The sequence below is a fragment of the Amia ocellicauda genome, chromosome 3, assembly GCF_036373705.1.
Source record: "Amia ocellicauda isolate fAmiCal2 chromosome 3, fAmiCal2.hap1, whole genome shotgun sequence".
Taxonomy (NCBI): Eukaryota; Metazoa; Chordata; class Actinopteri; order Amiiformes; family Amiidae; genus Amia; species Amia ocellicauda.
In genome coordinates this window covers 4905139-4920409 of record NC_089852.1, presented here as the reverse complement: position 1 = coordinate 4920409, position 15271 = coordinate 4905139, and the positions used below count along the sequence as shown (strand labels likewise).

Genomic DNA, 15271 nt, shown 5'->3' with positions numbered 1-15271 from the left:
AATGTATATTGGAATATGTATACATATAAATCTATAAGTTTCATCCAAGAGCCAGTTGGCACGGTTTGTTCCGGCTTGGCTCCTGTATTTGCTAGTGTAAATGGGGTATTAATGGTTATTAATGTGTCATAAGAAAACAGGAAAATCAATGCATTCACAGTATGACAAAAATGTGAATTTTGTTTGTTATTAAGTTAGAGTGACATTATTATGAAGTGTGGATAATTGAATGTGTTTAGAGCAGGCCTAACGTGTTTCCATGTCAGCTGTACATAGTGTATGTGTTATTGTGGACCTGTGTCATTCACCATGTGGTTATTGGTGCACATGTTTGGGTTCCTTGTTCTGCTAAACGTTGATTCACAAATATTGGCTTGATGAAAGACAAAATCCCTTTGTTTTGGGTGGATTTTGTTTCTGCTCAGCTTCAGCAATGCAATTCGTTTTTTTTCAATATCAAAACGGACCTACTGTACAGAACCACGATGCCAAATCCCCTGGTGAGAAACTATTAATTTATCTCAATATGGGAGTTAAATTCTGTATTAAGTGTGTTCATTTAAGTTCTTTCACAAGGGCATTTTATTTCTGGAGACAGCCAGCTAAGAAGATTATAAGCGCAGTTTTCAATTTATCTCACACCCCCAGACCCCCACTTATTGACGAGTTTCCTTATCACATTTTGCCAGAAACCAGACAGCGATTGACATCATATTCGGTATCTGCCAGTTTCAAATTGTTGATTGTGCTGCATTAAATTAGTTTACGGTTTTCTCCCCCAAACCCAATTTTCTGCACTGTCTGTTGTTTTTGGGCACATTGTTGGAGGAGCTCGGGGGTGGGGATGAGGTGGGGTAAAGAGAGGAGGGGAGTTTGGGGGTGGAGTGCGGGAAGGAGTGCAAGGAGTGGATTGGGGGGCAAACGAATAGGGGCTATACACGATATTTGAAAGGCTTGGAGATTAAGATAAATGGCATTTGCACTGGAATAGGGCAATGTGTGCAGTAGGTGTTTTAGACTTCTTGTTTTGCAAGTCTGCTAACTTCAGTGCAGAATTCAAAGAAGTGTCACCCAAATCCACCCCGTAAAGAAACGTCTGTTAACATTGTTCAATGTTCCCAAAATGTTGTCACCTTGTTGGCAATCACAGGTGGTTTCACAGACAACAAGAATGACTACATTGAAGTCCGTGGAAATTAACATTCTCATACATTGCTCTAGAAGAAAACAAATGTGTGTGTGTGTGTGTGTGTGTGTGTGTGTGTGTGTGTGTGTGTGTGTGAAGGGGGGTTGTGAATTTATGATCTTTGAACAGTCACACTTAATAAAATGAAACAGTCACATTACATAAGGTATCATCTGACTCTGACCACTATCAATTGCTGTAAAATAGCACAAATAGGTGAAAAGCCCAAACCCTATAAAGCCTTGAGAGAAGAAGATGCTCCAGTCTAAAGCCCGCTGCGATCTCAGTGGTGGAGATGTTGCACACGGGGAGGGCTGACTTTCAGATGACATTGACGCTGTGTAGATGAGAGTGGGGATTTGTGCTCCATGTAACGTTTCTGCTTGTTGATGTGAGACGGTGGCACAAGGCGAAGCTGCTCCATCCTTGTGTTGTTGTTGTTTTTGCTTCAGCAACGCACACTTCTGGACAGCACCACTCACCAGGCGTTTGCTTGTCTTTTCCCCCAGGATAGCGGTCTTGGCTGCAAACATTTCATGGAAACAACTTTATTGTGTTGGTTCGATAAAATTACAAGTTTGTAACTTCAGGAGGAATCCGCGGATGCTCCCTTCGACAAAATATTGACAGGCACCACAATTTTATTGTGAGTAAGGATGCTTATTTTGTGAATAATGATTTAAAAACAACAACAATAATAATACTTATTATTTGTGTTAATAGTCATACGTATTCTTATTATAACGGTTATAGAGTAATAGTGCTAGCAATTGTAGTTGTGAGGAAGAGTGAAACACTATTTGAATGGATTTAGCAATATTATTGGTGAAAGTGTAAATAGATAGACAGCTGAATAGTAATATACCTCGAAATCGAAAATAATTGTGTAGTTCATGATTGCTTTAGATCCCTACAAGGATTGTGTTTTTAGTTTAGTATTCGTTCAACTTGATATTAACAACATATATGTCTATATGCGAGAAGAGCACCGGAGCCCGGCGTTGCGCGGAGCTGTGCGCTTCAGGCGTCCTGAGTCGAGCTGTGTTTCTGCGCTCCAGAGAGAGCTGTCAGGTTTCGTATCTGTCAAAACCACTGAAAAGACATCGTTACAAGATCTGTATTCATCACCAACACGACACGATCAAGGACATTTTGTAGCCAACGATATCTTAACGGCACCGCAACATTTACCCAACTTTTGAAAGCTAGCTAGCCATGTGTGCGTTTTAAAAATTAATTTAAAATAAAGATCTAAAAAGTTTCCAGTTTTCATGGTGTCGGATTAGTCGGAATAATATATATATATATATATATATATATATATATAGTATATTATAAACATATATATGTATATAATGCACACACACAAATGCACATATTTAAAATATGTGTAACTGAAGAATATTTTTCCTTTTTTGTCACAGTGGTAAATATGCACATATAGTAAATATTACACAAAACGATCGATTCATACAGCTAAACGGCTGTGATGTATGCATTCGACTATTGTATAAATATTGTGTCTAACAGAATGAAAATATAGGTTTTGTTGCATATTTCCGACTAAGGGAGACTGCAGGTCGTTTAAAAACTACAGGTCGTAACACACGGTGTACGTGATGAGACTATAATCCTATACTTGACTATACTTTGGGCTTGTATTCTTAAAGTTAGAAAATGCAACGATGCTTAATTCAGGTTTGGAAAGGATCAGCGCCCTATTTATTTATACATTCGTCAATTCAGATGTTTTAGTGTGAATGTCTCCTATGTATTTCCTTTCATAGAAAAGCAAATAAGCAAGAAATCAAATCTTCCTAGAAGAATTTAGTACTGGTCTTGGAGCGGATTGAAATTATACATGTATTTGTTGGTTAACTTGTGTGATAGACAAGCCTGATTTTATTGATTGACGATTTCAAATAGTATGTCAGCAGCATCAGCAGCACTAGCCTGATATAAGCAACATCTCAACATTGTCTCCCGTGATAAAAGATTTTACTACACGTATTTATTAATGTATTGGCTTATTTATGTATTTAATATTTGGAGATTTAAATGCACATTTGAGTGCTAACAAAAACCTTGTGTCTGCTGTCCCCAGGTTATCGTCAGTCAATACTGGACAGCTGTTTTCCCGCCCAATATCTGGTCCCAGAGTTGGGTGAAGAACCGCGAAGCTGCTGTCTACGTGGACTGGTGCTGAAATCTCCCGTCCGGCGGCCAGGACCTCTGCTAAACCCAGAGACATGGCGACGAATGGCACCAAAGCCTCGGATGGACATATTTTAACAGAGGTTAACGAAGCGCCTACCACGAACGACAAACCCAAAACCTTGGTGGTGAAAGTACAGAAGAAGAAAAAGGATATTCCCGACAGAGAAACGTGGAAAGGGAGATTTGACTTCCTGCTTTCTTGTGTGGGTTATGCAATTGGACTGGGCAATGTTTGGAGATTTCCTTACCTTTGTGGGAAAAACGGTGGAGGTAAACACGAGATTTGTTGGCTTTCTTTTTCCCGTTTTTTCAAGGGACCTCAAGAATCATTTCCTTCCACATTTACAACATTGCAGTTGTACATGCGGAACATCCCAATCTCTGAGTGAATAAATAAAGCAGATTATTTTTTTTCGTATATTATATATATCTATATATCTACACACACACACACACACACACACACACACACACACAGATAGATATATTTAGATTGATACACAGGTACGCATTGAAACAATTAATTTCAAGTGTAGTTCAGGTGCGCCTTGTAACTTATTTTTGATGTAACAATTATTCCTATGTGAAAATGTTTATTTTTATTTTCTTCACTTCTTAATCCCTGTCCAGGAGCCTTCTTGATTCCATATTTTTTGACCCTCATATTTGCTGGAGTCCCCTTGTTTCTGCTAGAATGTGCCCTTGGTCAATATACATCCATTGGCGGTCTTGGAGTCTGGAAACTCTGTCCTATGTTCAAAGGTATTAAAGAAACGTATTTTAACTATGGCTAATTTTCTCTCTGGGTTTACTTTTACAGCTGTATGTATTGTTAGTTCCCGTTTAAGTCATTATACTATTATATATTAAGATAATTCACACCATTATCTTATTTACAAATATGTTTCGACTTGTACTACTGAGACAGCATGTAGGATGATTATTCCAAAATTGAGCAATTTTAAGGTTTTTTATGGGAGATATTAAATTATACATGTTGCATGTTACCTTAATGTTTTAGAGGGTTTTTTATATATTGTATATTAATGTGCATTCCTAATTCCCTAAACATCCATTGCTGATTATTATATATGTGCATCATTGTCGTACCTTAGGTGTGGGCCTAGCTGCTGCTGTTCTCTCATTCTGGCTTAACATATACTACATTGTTATTATTGCCTGGGCCATTTATTACCTATATAACTCCTTCACGACAGTAAGTATGATTTCACTTTATTTGGAGTTAAACAAACAAGGCACTAGTTATGTGTCAGTGATTAGAATGATGTTGAAAATGTTAAAAAGAAACATAAACCTTGTAAAAATTAGTAGCAGATCATTTGAAAGCAAATTAAACATAAATGTAATGTGAGAACCTTAGAGACTTAGACTGACATGCCTTTTCCATAATAAACAGGTGACCCTTTTTTCAAACAGGTCTTGTGTGAACCTCAAGATAAGGCATACACCCAAGACAAATCCATTATTTTTCTTTTTTACAGGAGCTTCCGTGGAAAAGTTGTAATAACCCATGGAATACAGACAGATGTTATTCAAACTACAGTATTGTAAATACCACCAATCTTACCAGTGCAGTCATGGAGTTTTGGGAGTAAGATTTTATATTTTTGTGAAATTGAAAACAAAACAGAAACCACATGAACGTATCGCCTCTGTACTGTAGAAAAGAGAAGGCACATTGTAAATAAGGATAGACATCTTATGTATGTTATTTTTCGGTTTGTAGACGCAACATGCACCAGATGACTGATGGGCTGGAAAAACCAGGCCAGATTCGGTGGCCACTAGCAATAACGCTCGCCATTGCGTGGATTCTTGTATACTTCTGTATCTGGAAAGGGGTCGGTTGGACTGGGAAGGTAAGACTTTAGCAGTGTGCCTTAGATTAAAATAAGGGATCTCTGCCCTAGTTTAGACATCCCTTGAAACTTAGTGAATATTTCTCACGTGCAACACAGTCATGTGCTACATTTTAATTTACTGAAGGAAGAAAAAAGTTTCATTCATAAATGTGAACATTTTAAACAAAAAGGCCAGGTGGACATAAACATGAAGACAACCTTATATATTTAATATTTGTGATATTTGTATTTGTAAATGGACAAATTTAAAATATTAATTACAAAAACAATAATAATAATAATAATAGTAATACCAATACTACTATTATTTATACTACTACTACTACTACTACTACTACTACTACTACTACTTAAAATAATAATGTTCAATGTTTTTAGAGCTGATAATCCTATTTACTGAAAAGTCTTGTCATTTTAATTAATTATCATTAATTTAACTTAACCAATGATTTATCTCAATATATAGAGTTCTTCAATACTTATCTTTAGTACTAGACTGTATATTCAGATATGACCTGCAGTCTCCTAAATTCCTTAATTGTGAAATGTTTTGTCTAGAACTGTAAATTTTTCTGAAGCCAAATTTTTAAGGTCAAGATTAAGTATGTATTTGTGTGATACAGCTTTAAAATACATGTATTTAAAGTTAGGATTTAGCGCTGCTGTGGTGTGGCCTACCAATAATGTTTTACAGTCCTATGTTACATGAAACTATAATAAGCGTTTAACATGTCCACATAGTCTATTACAATATACACCTCTCTGTGTTTTCATCTTTATAACTGCCTGAAGCCCCGGCGATTGTGTTAAACATTGATCAATAAAAAGACATTGCGGACTCATGCAGGGTAAGAAGATAAGGAGAGCCTGGACACATTGCTTCATTGAAGAAGGAGGCTAATAGGCCAGGCTTTTATTTATGTATTTGTTTATGTATTATTATTTAATAATTTGCTTTCCAAAGATGTAAACAAATCACATTCAATGTATGGTGAACTATAGACTGGATTGAAAACAAGATACCGGTACTTCTGATAGCAGAATAAGAGTCGATATACTGTGATCTCTCGCTGAATAAACACAAAGCACTGCAACAAATCTGTGCAAATACGCTTTAAACCAAACCATCAACATTGTATATCATTAATGCATTGTTTATGTCACAGTTCAATCACTGCAATGAACAGCAATACAAATATACAGCAACTATATATATATATATATATATATATATATATATATATATATATATATATATATATATATATATATATAGTTGAAGTGAGAAATAAATTAATAAAAACACATGTCATTGTGTTTTTTTAATTAATATACGGTATATATATTTACTGAATACTAGAGAGACGCGCACCGCGGCGTTTATCAGAGCCCGGAGACACTGGGGCGGCTGCTGTTTGAGACCCGGACAGCACTGCAAGTTTGACGGTCTATTTTGTTTTCATGTTATCTTTTCTAGGTGGTCTACTTCTCAGCTACATACCCATATATCATGTTATTCATCTTATTTATCCGTGGAGTCACCCTTCCTGGAGCTAAAGAGGGAATCTTATTCTACATCACTCCGCAATTCAGCAAACTTAAAGAATCGGAGGTAAACGCGTGTCTTCACTGCAGTCTGCCATAATGACAATCAAATCCAAATGCACTGCTTTTTTCACTGCTAGTTTTGGCAACTTGTTCTTTTCTCTTTTCCAGGTGTGGTTAGACGCAGCCACTCAGATTTTCTTCTCCTATGGTCTGGGTCTGGGTTCATTGATTGCACTGGGGAGTTATAACCCTTTTAACAACAATGTTTACAGGTAGGGAGGATACTTCAAATATGCACATTACTATTTTTAGCTGAGTTTGTATAACTAGATTTCATAGTCACATGTGAAGAATGTTAGGTGGCCATTTAGGCCTCAGACAGTCCTCCATACACTGTGGGATATAAAAGGCTATTGACCTTTCTGAGCAGCAACTGCAGTCTCAGTACAGCATATATGAATGTATTGTCAATTCATCTAGGGACATGTGTTAGCAAACTAACCTATGGCAACAATGGAGACAGCAAAACTGTTGCTTGTACTTTATCTTATTTTAGTAAATTAAGACACTGGAGAAAATAACAAATCAATATATTTGCAACAATACTGATCTAAACCCAGCCTGGTTGTTTTTGCTCTACAGGGACTCCATTATCGTGTGCTGCATCAATTCCACTACCAGTATGTTTGCTGGCTTTGTCATCTTCTCTATTGTTGGATTCATGGCACATATCACAAAGAGGCCCATAGCGGATGTGGCTGCATCAGGTAATCCCTCAAGTCCATTACATAGTCAATACTGTCTAGTATTTACCAGGTTATGAATTGCAATTGTTTTAAAAAGAATCCATCCATTTATATAATTATATACAGCTATATTTATATTTATGTTCTGTATTTATTCATTTTTCATATGAAACTCTTTGGAATAAATACATTCATGGTACACTTATCTGTAGATGCGTAAATTACTAAAGAAATTAGGCAATCAGTCAATTCATTAATAATTAATTAATAAGGCACAAATACCAATACTCTACTGTCTGATTTCATAGGCTGATATTAGCGCTACTCTTAGAGTACTCAGTGTTGTTTTAAGTAAGGAAGTTCAATCACTAATTTGTGTCAGTGAAACCAGCTGCACAAGTTACAATCCAGATAGTTGATTGCAATGTATTTTGCTTGCCAGAGGGTTCTTACTTTTACCCAGTGGAAACTTACCATGATTTATTAATCTATAATTTGCATATAGGTCAAGTTTTTCTAGGTCTAATTTCATATGTGTGTGTTCCCTTTTTAGGTCCTGGTTTGGCCTTCTTGGCCTACCCTGAAGCTGTAACACAGCTGCCCGTTTCCCCACTGTGGGCCATTTTGTTCTTCTCCATGTTGCTTATGCTTGGGATTGACAGCCAGGTACAATTCCTTGTATATTCACTTCCAAATCTACTTGTCTCTATGAAACATTTAGTAAAATGCTCCCTTTCTTTTGGTCTTTCTGAAGTTCTGCTGTGTCTTTATATATTATAATTATACACTGCATACACATAATCATACACATACATGTAATTGACATTTCTTCTTAAACCTGGATCTGACAGTTGTAAATGCATAGATCCTCCCTCTCTTTGGGAATTGTCTGTACAGGTCGACCACTTTAAAACCATTGAACAGACATGACATCGCTCTCTACTACATCTACACAGAAGTCAGGAAGATAAACATCTGAACAATGTCCTCCCCATTAACTATCTCTCCCTGTGACATTGCAGTTCTGCACCGTGGAGGGATTCATCACGGCCTTGGTGGACGAGTTTCCGCGCTTGCTGCGAGGAAGAAGAGAACTCTTCATCGCTTGCGTTTGCTTAGTATCGTATTTAATTGGTCTTTCAAACATCACTCAGGTAACTGGTAATATACGAGTCAAACTGAACAAAGTCTTATCTAACCCACATCTGAAGTATCTCACTTTCATTTTTGTAATGATGAAATAAGCGATGCATTGTGACGGCAGCGAGGGGTTTTGCACTGCCAGACTGTGAGTGATTACCGAGTATAAAATAGTTATTTAAAACGGATTGCGCCCAGTTTGTTCCTGGCGTGGTTGAGCAGTTCTGTCACCATATCTAATCCCCCCGGGTCTGATATGTCTGTTGCTTATGTGACACATGGTACTAATGTGACTAACTTGTTTGCTCCACACTGTGTACAATTCTATGTAAAGACTAACTTGTGTCTGTCTTCGTAGTTCGAGGCATTTTAAATGGTAAACTGATCAGTGTTCCTTGTGTGTGTAAATACTTTCATGAAAACAGTTCTTACTATGTGTTGCATTTAAAAATTCTATAAATCACAGACAGTGAGGAAAATAGAAACAAATGCTAAAAGCGTGGGTCACTGGCTCTTTTCTGACAGTCCCCATCATATCAAAGTCATTATCACTGCCACCTAAAGTAATCATTAACTTTTCAGTTTTCCTCTTTTAGAACCAAGTGTTTCTGCCAGAAAATATCATCAGTGCTTATTACACATTGACAGTAACTCATGCACATCTCAGCAGGGACCTGGCATATCATTCTTAACAGATTCCTTGACATCTTTGAATTTAAATATGATTCTTCCTTGACTTAGTTTTGCAACATTTTATTTAATCCACATTTAGACCTATCTGAATGACAGTGATAAAAATATATATTTGTACAGTGGCATCTTATCTAGGGAAAGTGCTGCATCTGTATAATCAGTCTCAGTCTTCCACACAGCTTTTTTGGTTCGAATCGGATGGTTGTTACATTTGTCATTTCATACTGCTTAAGATATATATAAGGACTCTGAATTTTATAACTTCTATTTTTAGAGGAAATTAGCAGTGCAGTATTGCCATAACATCTCATTTGCTCTGACACTTGTAACTGTTTTCTGTCTCCCTCATCTTGCCTTTTTTCTACCCCATATTCAGTACTGTTTGTCTTTTAGCACTTAATATAAATGTTTTCTTGGCATTATTGGGTCAACAAAGGCTAACTATCATCGTTGTTGCATCATCAGGGTGGCCTCTACGTGTTTAAGGTGTTTGACTACTACTCTGCTAGCGGGATGTGTCTGCTGTTTCTGGTCTTCTTTGAGTGCATTTCCATATCATGGTGCTATGGTATGTATACTGTCCTCCACATGAAAAGCTTTGATTTGGCCCATTTAGACAAGCGATTGAAACATACTGATGCTGATGAAAACCATTGTTGATCACTTACCATACAGCTGCTTGCACAAACCTTGATTAGCACTGGGACGACACTGCCTAATTGAAATTCACAAAAACATGTCGGCAGTAGACCATTTCGATTCAGCTCTCACTCTTCCGCCTAATAAAGTGTAAATACCCCGGCCTTATCACACCCCTCCCAGCATTCGTCTTTTCCCGTTCCACCTCCTCCCCTGGCCCTGCCTCTGCAGTAGCATCTTGGCTCATTCCCTGTAAAGGGGGGGTTGATGGTCTGGACCCGGCGCCAGTCAAGGCATTTAAACCTCACACCAAATCACACATCGGCGTTGTAACCTACTGTAAATAACATTAGCCTGTGCAAGACCAATACTAATTAGGGTTTGTGAAGACAGCACATATCGTTTAAATGGGGTAATACCTACAAATTGCATAAAGCTTTTACATTTAGTTTCTAAGTGGGAATCTTCAATGCACTCTTAGTTCTTAACTTGAATCACAAAGATATATTCTCATATACTTCCACGATACCAGCCAGCAGAAAATTAGCAGATTTCTTGCCTTAACCCAGAAGCATGATGTTCCCTTATGCTTGTTTCTCCTTGAGGTGTGAACAAATTTTATGACAACATCGAAGAGATGGTTGGGCACAAGCCGTGTCTTTGGTGGAAGCTGTGCTGGACGGTCTTCACTCCTCTAATTGTAGCCGTAAGCACCCTTTACTTAACCATCTGTTTTTCTTTTACTCAATGTATGTCACCAGCGTAACCACACACATATGTCCTGTGTGACACAACGTTGGATTGTCATGCATAGGAATGCAAAGGAAAGTCAAGAGCATAATGTATAACTTGGAAAACAATAATCACTAATTGCTGGAATTGTATGATTTTGATGTCGCTGTTGATATCTATTCATCTAACGTCTGTAATGTTATGCAGTAGATTTACTGCTGCCAGACACACTGACTATGCTTTGCTTTCCGATTTTCTGTAGAGTAACACGTTCTTGTCTCTGCCTCAGGGTGTGTTCATCTTCAGTGCTGTGCAAATGGTTCCACTCACCATGAACAACTACGTTTTCCCAGCATGGGGGCAGGGAGTCGGATGGTGTATGGCTCTGTCCTCCATGATTTTAATCCCTGGATATATGGGTTACATGTTCCTTACACTAAAGGGCTCATTAAAACAGGTAATGCATCTCACTATTCTCTGTGATCATTCAGTTTTGTTTGACTGAAGCTACTGAATCCCATATAAGGTCTCATGTGTATCAAATGACTTCAATAAGATATCTGTTCTATATGATCCAAGATCTTGAAAGACAATCAATATCGTACTCCACTGCCCCTTTAAAGGATTTCAGCTGTGTGATGAATATAAATAGTCAAAAGGCGACAATCCTGTTTAAAAAAAATAATAGTTGTTTACGTGAATTTACTATACTACGGTGACACACATTATGTGGGCATTTCACTCATGGGCACCTTCTGAAGTACATTTACTGGTTCAAGACATGCAAAATGAATGCAGGAAGTTAATTAACGGGCTCCATCTACTTTTGAATCACATACCCTCACGTACTGAACACTATTTGCTAAAATTAGTATCTCAAAAATGAAAGAAGGTCAGATTTGATTTCCATATGAGACTGAATAAAACACCAGGAAATGTATTTAATTTGAATCCTTTTCATGTGCTTCCAGCGTCTTCGAATAATGACTCAGCCTTCAGCAGATGTTAGGACTCAAGAGAATGGACCAGAGCAAACAGAGAATGCCAACCCGACCAATGAGGAAGCGTACATATAAATCCTTTTTCAAATGCCAACATTAATGCAGAAAATCGTAATCATGGTTGAACGTGACCAAGGACTTCCATGTCTGAAATATATTCACCTACCTCCAGGGGCAAAATGTGACCAACCTGATTACAAAAAATGTTCTTTTTTTTCTTTTTTAATTTGTAGAAAACCTACCCAACAATGTCCTAGTGATAGTTCGTATTGCATATGCAAAATGTAGACTGTTAGTGTTTCTAAAATGTTAAACTATATCCACAGAACTACTGTAATTTGAACTTTAGTTCTAAATTGGATTCTGATGTGTAATATGTCAAACCAGAGAAACCACCAGGCCCAGAGTGATTCAATACTATTGAGCTAACTTTTCAAATATTAATATGTAATTAAGCTATTAAAAACATATTATTGTGAAACTAATCATTTAGACTAGAGTAAGTATGATTGTATTACGAAGAACAAAGAAAAGGGAGCTTAATGTATTTACAAGGCAGGTAAATGCAATAGGAAAATTTGTGTTACCGAATTAATACATTATGAGCAATGACTTTTACGGGAATGTGCAACAAGCCAGGCCAATTTGTTTATGATATTTGTATTATGTATGTAATTGAAATCTCGACCTATTGCAGTGCATTGCAGTTTGTAACACAAACAGTATTCGTTCACCCAAAGTCCCAGGAAATAAGCATACACAGCCAGTATGGATCGCAAATCGAATTTATCGGCGCCCTTACAGCGAATACGGCACCTGTGACGAAACCAGATTCATGTTGAAAAAGACTGTTACAATATTATCTTAATTTTCTAAAAACTTTGTACGTAATCAAAATCTTTTTTAAGGATTGTTGACGTTTTCTACTTAAAAGTTAGTGAGAAGGACCAAAATCATTAAGCATGCAAAAGCATTAATTTATGTATAGATTGAATGAGATCCAAATTGAGCACCTCAGCACATCACTGCAAAGCACAGGGTAGGGAAGCTCTTACCACAAACGCAAACATTTACCCAGTGACAGTCCACAAGTCTAAAAAAAGAATCAAACTTGCTTCTATCATTAACGTGCCATTCCTCAGGTACACTTTTAAAAAGAAATGGTGAAAGTGACCAAATTCCTCCTGAAACTTACACAGAAAAGTGCTGTGAAGGCCTTAAGCCAAAAATCAATCAACCGATTTGAAGCCATTGTCTACATATTTGACTGTGCAGGTTTCCAGTTCATAAACCGAAGCTAGAAAGACCTTAGAAGAGACAGCAAACTTTATTTGTCATCAGACGACCAGGCCGATTACAGTACAGGATATTTTAATTTTTATAGAAAGTATGTTAATAATTGATTACTTTGGCAATAAATATAGATATATATATAGAGAGAGAGTGATATATATATATGAAGAGAGAAAGTGTTGACTGTTTTCTTTTTCCCTGTTTATTGCGTTTACCAGTTGAAAGCACAAAGCTTTAATCCACAAACTATTGCCATTGTATTTACATAGAGAAAATGATAGTTTGCTTCTATGGCAGCTACAAGTGACAGGGATCTGGTTAAATAAGTCATTTTTATTCTCTGCAAAGCTATATAACAAAAATGTGCAATGAATAAATGTTCGGTGAATTTTGTATAAAGTTACCATACGGCAGTTTTATCTCTTGAACAATGTTGTAAAACTGTACTGTGTATAACATGTAACTGTGAATGTCTGTATGACCTTTGAAGTTTTGTCTAAATGTTGAAAAATATTATTTGCTGTTTTCTGCAATAATATGTTGATCTCAGAAACTTAAGCACATATCTTATGGAAATGTAAAAATAAAAATAATAATTATAATAATAATAATAATAATAACAATAACAATAATAGATCATATGTCTAGTAAAATAATATTGTTTTGTATATTTCTAACTGTTTCATGGGCCTAATGTATAATATTCTATATAAAAATAATATACCATGTATATGTCTCTAGATGGTGTTATATGAAAAAAGCATGATTGTCTTATATGTTACCGAACTTTCAAAAACAAATAAAGAATTATAGATTATGTGCTTCGCTGTCTAATAGATTTTTGTTGGGATGGCATAAAATTACATTTCACTGTTCAAAGTTGTATGTCTGTGTAATCCACTAAATTATAATATGATTCCATGGCTGCCTGAAGTTATTAACGTCATTCCTGACTGAAATAAAGTAGGCTAGAAAATTAGGCCATTAAACCAAAACAAGGATTTAAACTTTACAGAATATGATTGCTTTCCAAGTTTGCACTGTATATGAATTAGTAAACAAGTCTTTAGCCCTACAGGAAATTTGCTGAGAGACTTGAAATGCTGATATCTACAGATTCAAATCTTTATCCTAGTTAATGGAGATAATAATGCCCAGAATTAATATGAATCATTCACATTACAAAATGGTAAAACTCCTACTCAGGAGAGATTTACAGTTGCAAGCTGAAAATATTCACACCCTTCATTTGAAATGATGTAATTCTATTAGTCTTTTCCTACATATAAATAGTGGAATCTTTCTTTTCTTGGCTTAATTGGTGTTCAACAAAGTATTTAAACATATCATTGATACATATTCAACATTTAAGTAAAAATATGTATTACATTTAATAATATTGTTTCAAATGAAAGTAGTAAATAATTCAAATCCAACTGTACATGATGTCTGCAGCCCAGCAAAGTGTATGACCAGTACTGGCCCCTAAAGGGAAGGGATTACATTAATCAGTTCCAGAGTAGTTTGTTGGATTATATATTTAAAAATGTACTGTATGCGAAATGACTGTGAACCAAGTGCACAAATAATAATATTAATAATAATAATAATAATAATAATAATAATAATAATAATAATAATAATAATAATAATAAAGCAAAAAATTACACAAACACTTACTTCGACTGTCTTCACAACAAATATGAACTGTTTCCCTGCAACTCTCCATACAGTACATTTACTTCACCATGGACAGAAGCCCAACCAGTCACAGCAGAAACCCCAGCCCCATCCCTCCCTGCGGTTGCATTGTGTCATTCTCAACAGAGAGAAGCTCATCAGTTCCTCGGCCATCGATTTCTATACTATAACAGCAGTACCATTATATAAGCCACACTAACTGCCTTAGCTCCGCTGGGCCCTGGATGCTCTTTTATGTCTTGGATGCCAATCCCTGAAAGACCGACCCAGGGGATGTGGAGCTGCTGTGATTTCACCCCTGTGTCTGAGAGTTTAAAGTATGGGGAGAAAGTGATCACTGAATACCCTCCTGAGATGTGTGCAAACCTGGTGGCCAAATTCAAGAAACGTCTGACCTCTGTGATTTCCAACAAGGGTTTTGCCACCAAGTACTAAGTCGAAGGGGTCAAATACTTATTTCCCTCATTAACATGCAAATCAATTTATAACTTT

At 36.5% G+C, this 15271-nt stretch overlaps 1 protein-coding gene across 1 annotated transcript; it reads left to right on the top strand.

The window, feature by feature from the left end:
* The first annotated feature begins 1436 nt into the window (after window positions 1–1436).
* slc6a1b (solute carrier family 6 member 1b) lies at window positions 1437–13899 on the top strand. Its single transcript, XM_066697835.1, has 15 exons — window positions 1437–1832; window positions 3291–3673; window positions 4034–4165; window positions 4519–4619; window positions 4906–5015; window positions 5151–5283; window positions 6764–6898; window positions 7003–7106; window positions 7477–7601; window positions 8134–8246; window positions 8603–8734; window positions 9879–9981; window positions 10658–10758; window positions 11074–11241; window positions 11756–13899. The coding sequence occupies exons 2-15, from the start codon at window positions 3436–3438 to the stop codon at window positions 11858–11860; spliced, it is 1800 nt and encodes a 599-aa protein (XP_066553932.1). The 5' UTR covers window positions 1437–1832; window positions 3291–3435; the 3' UTR covers window positions 11861–13899.
* Window positions 13900–15271: the final 1372 nt, after the last annotated feature.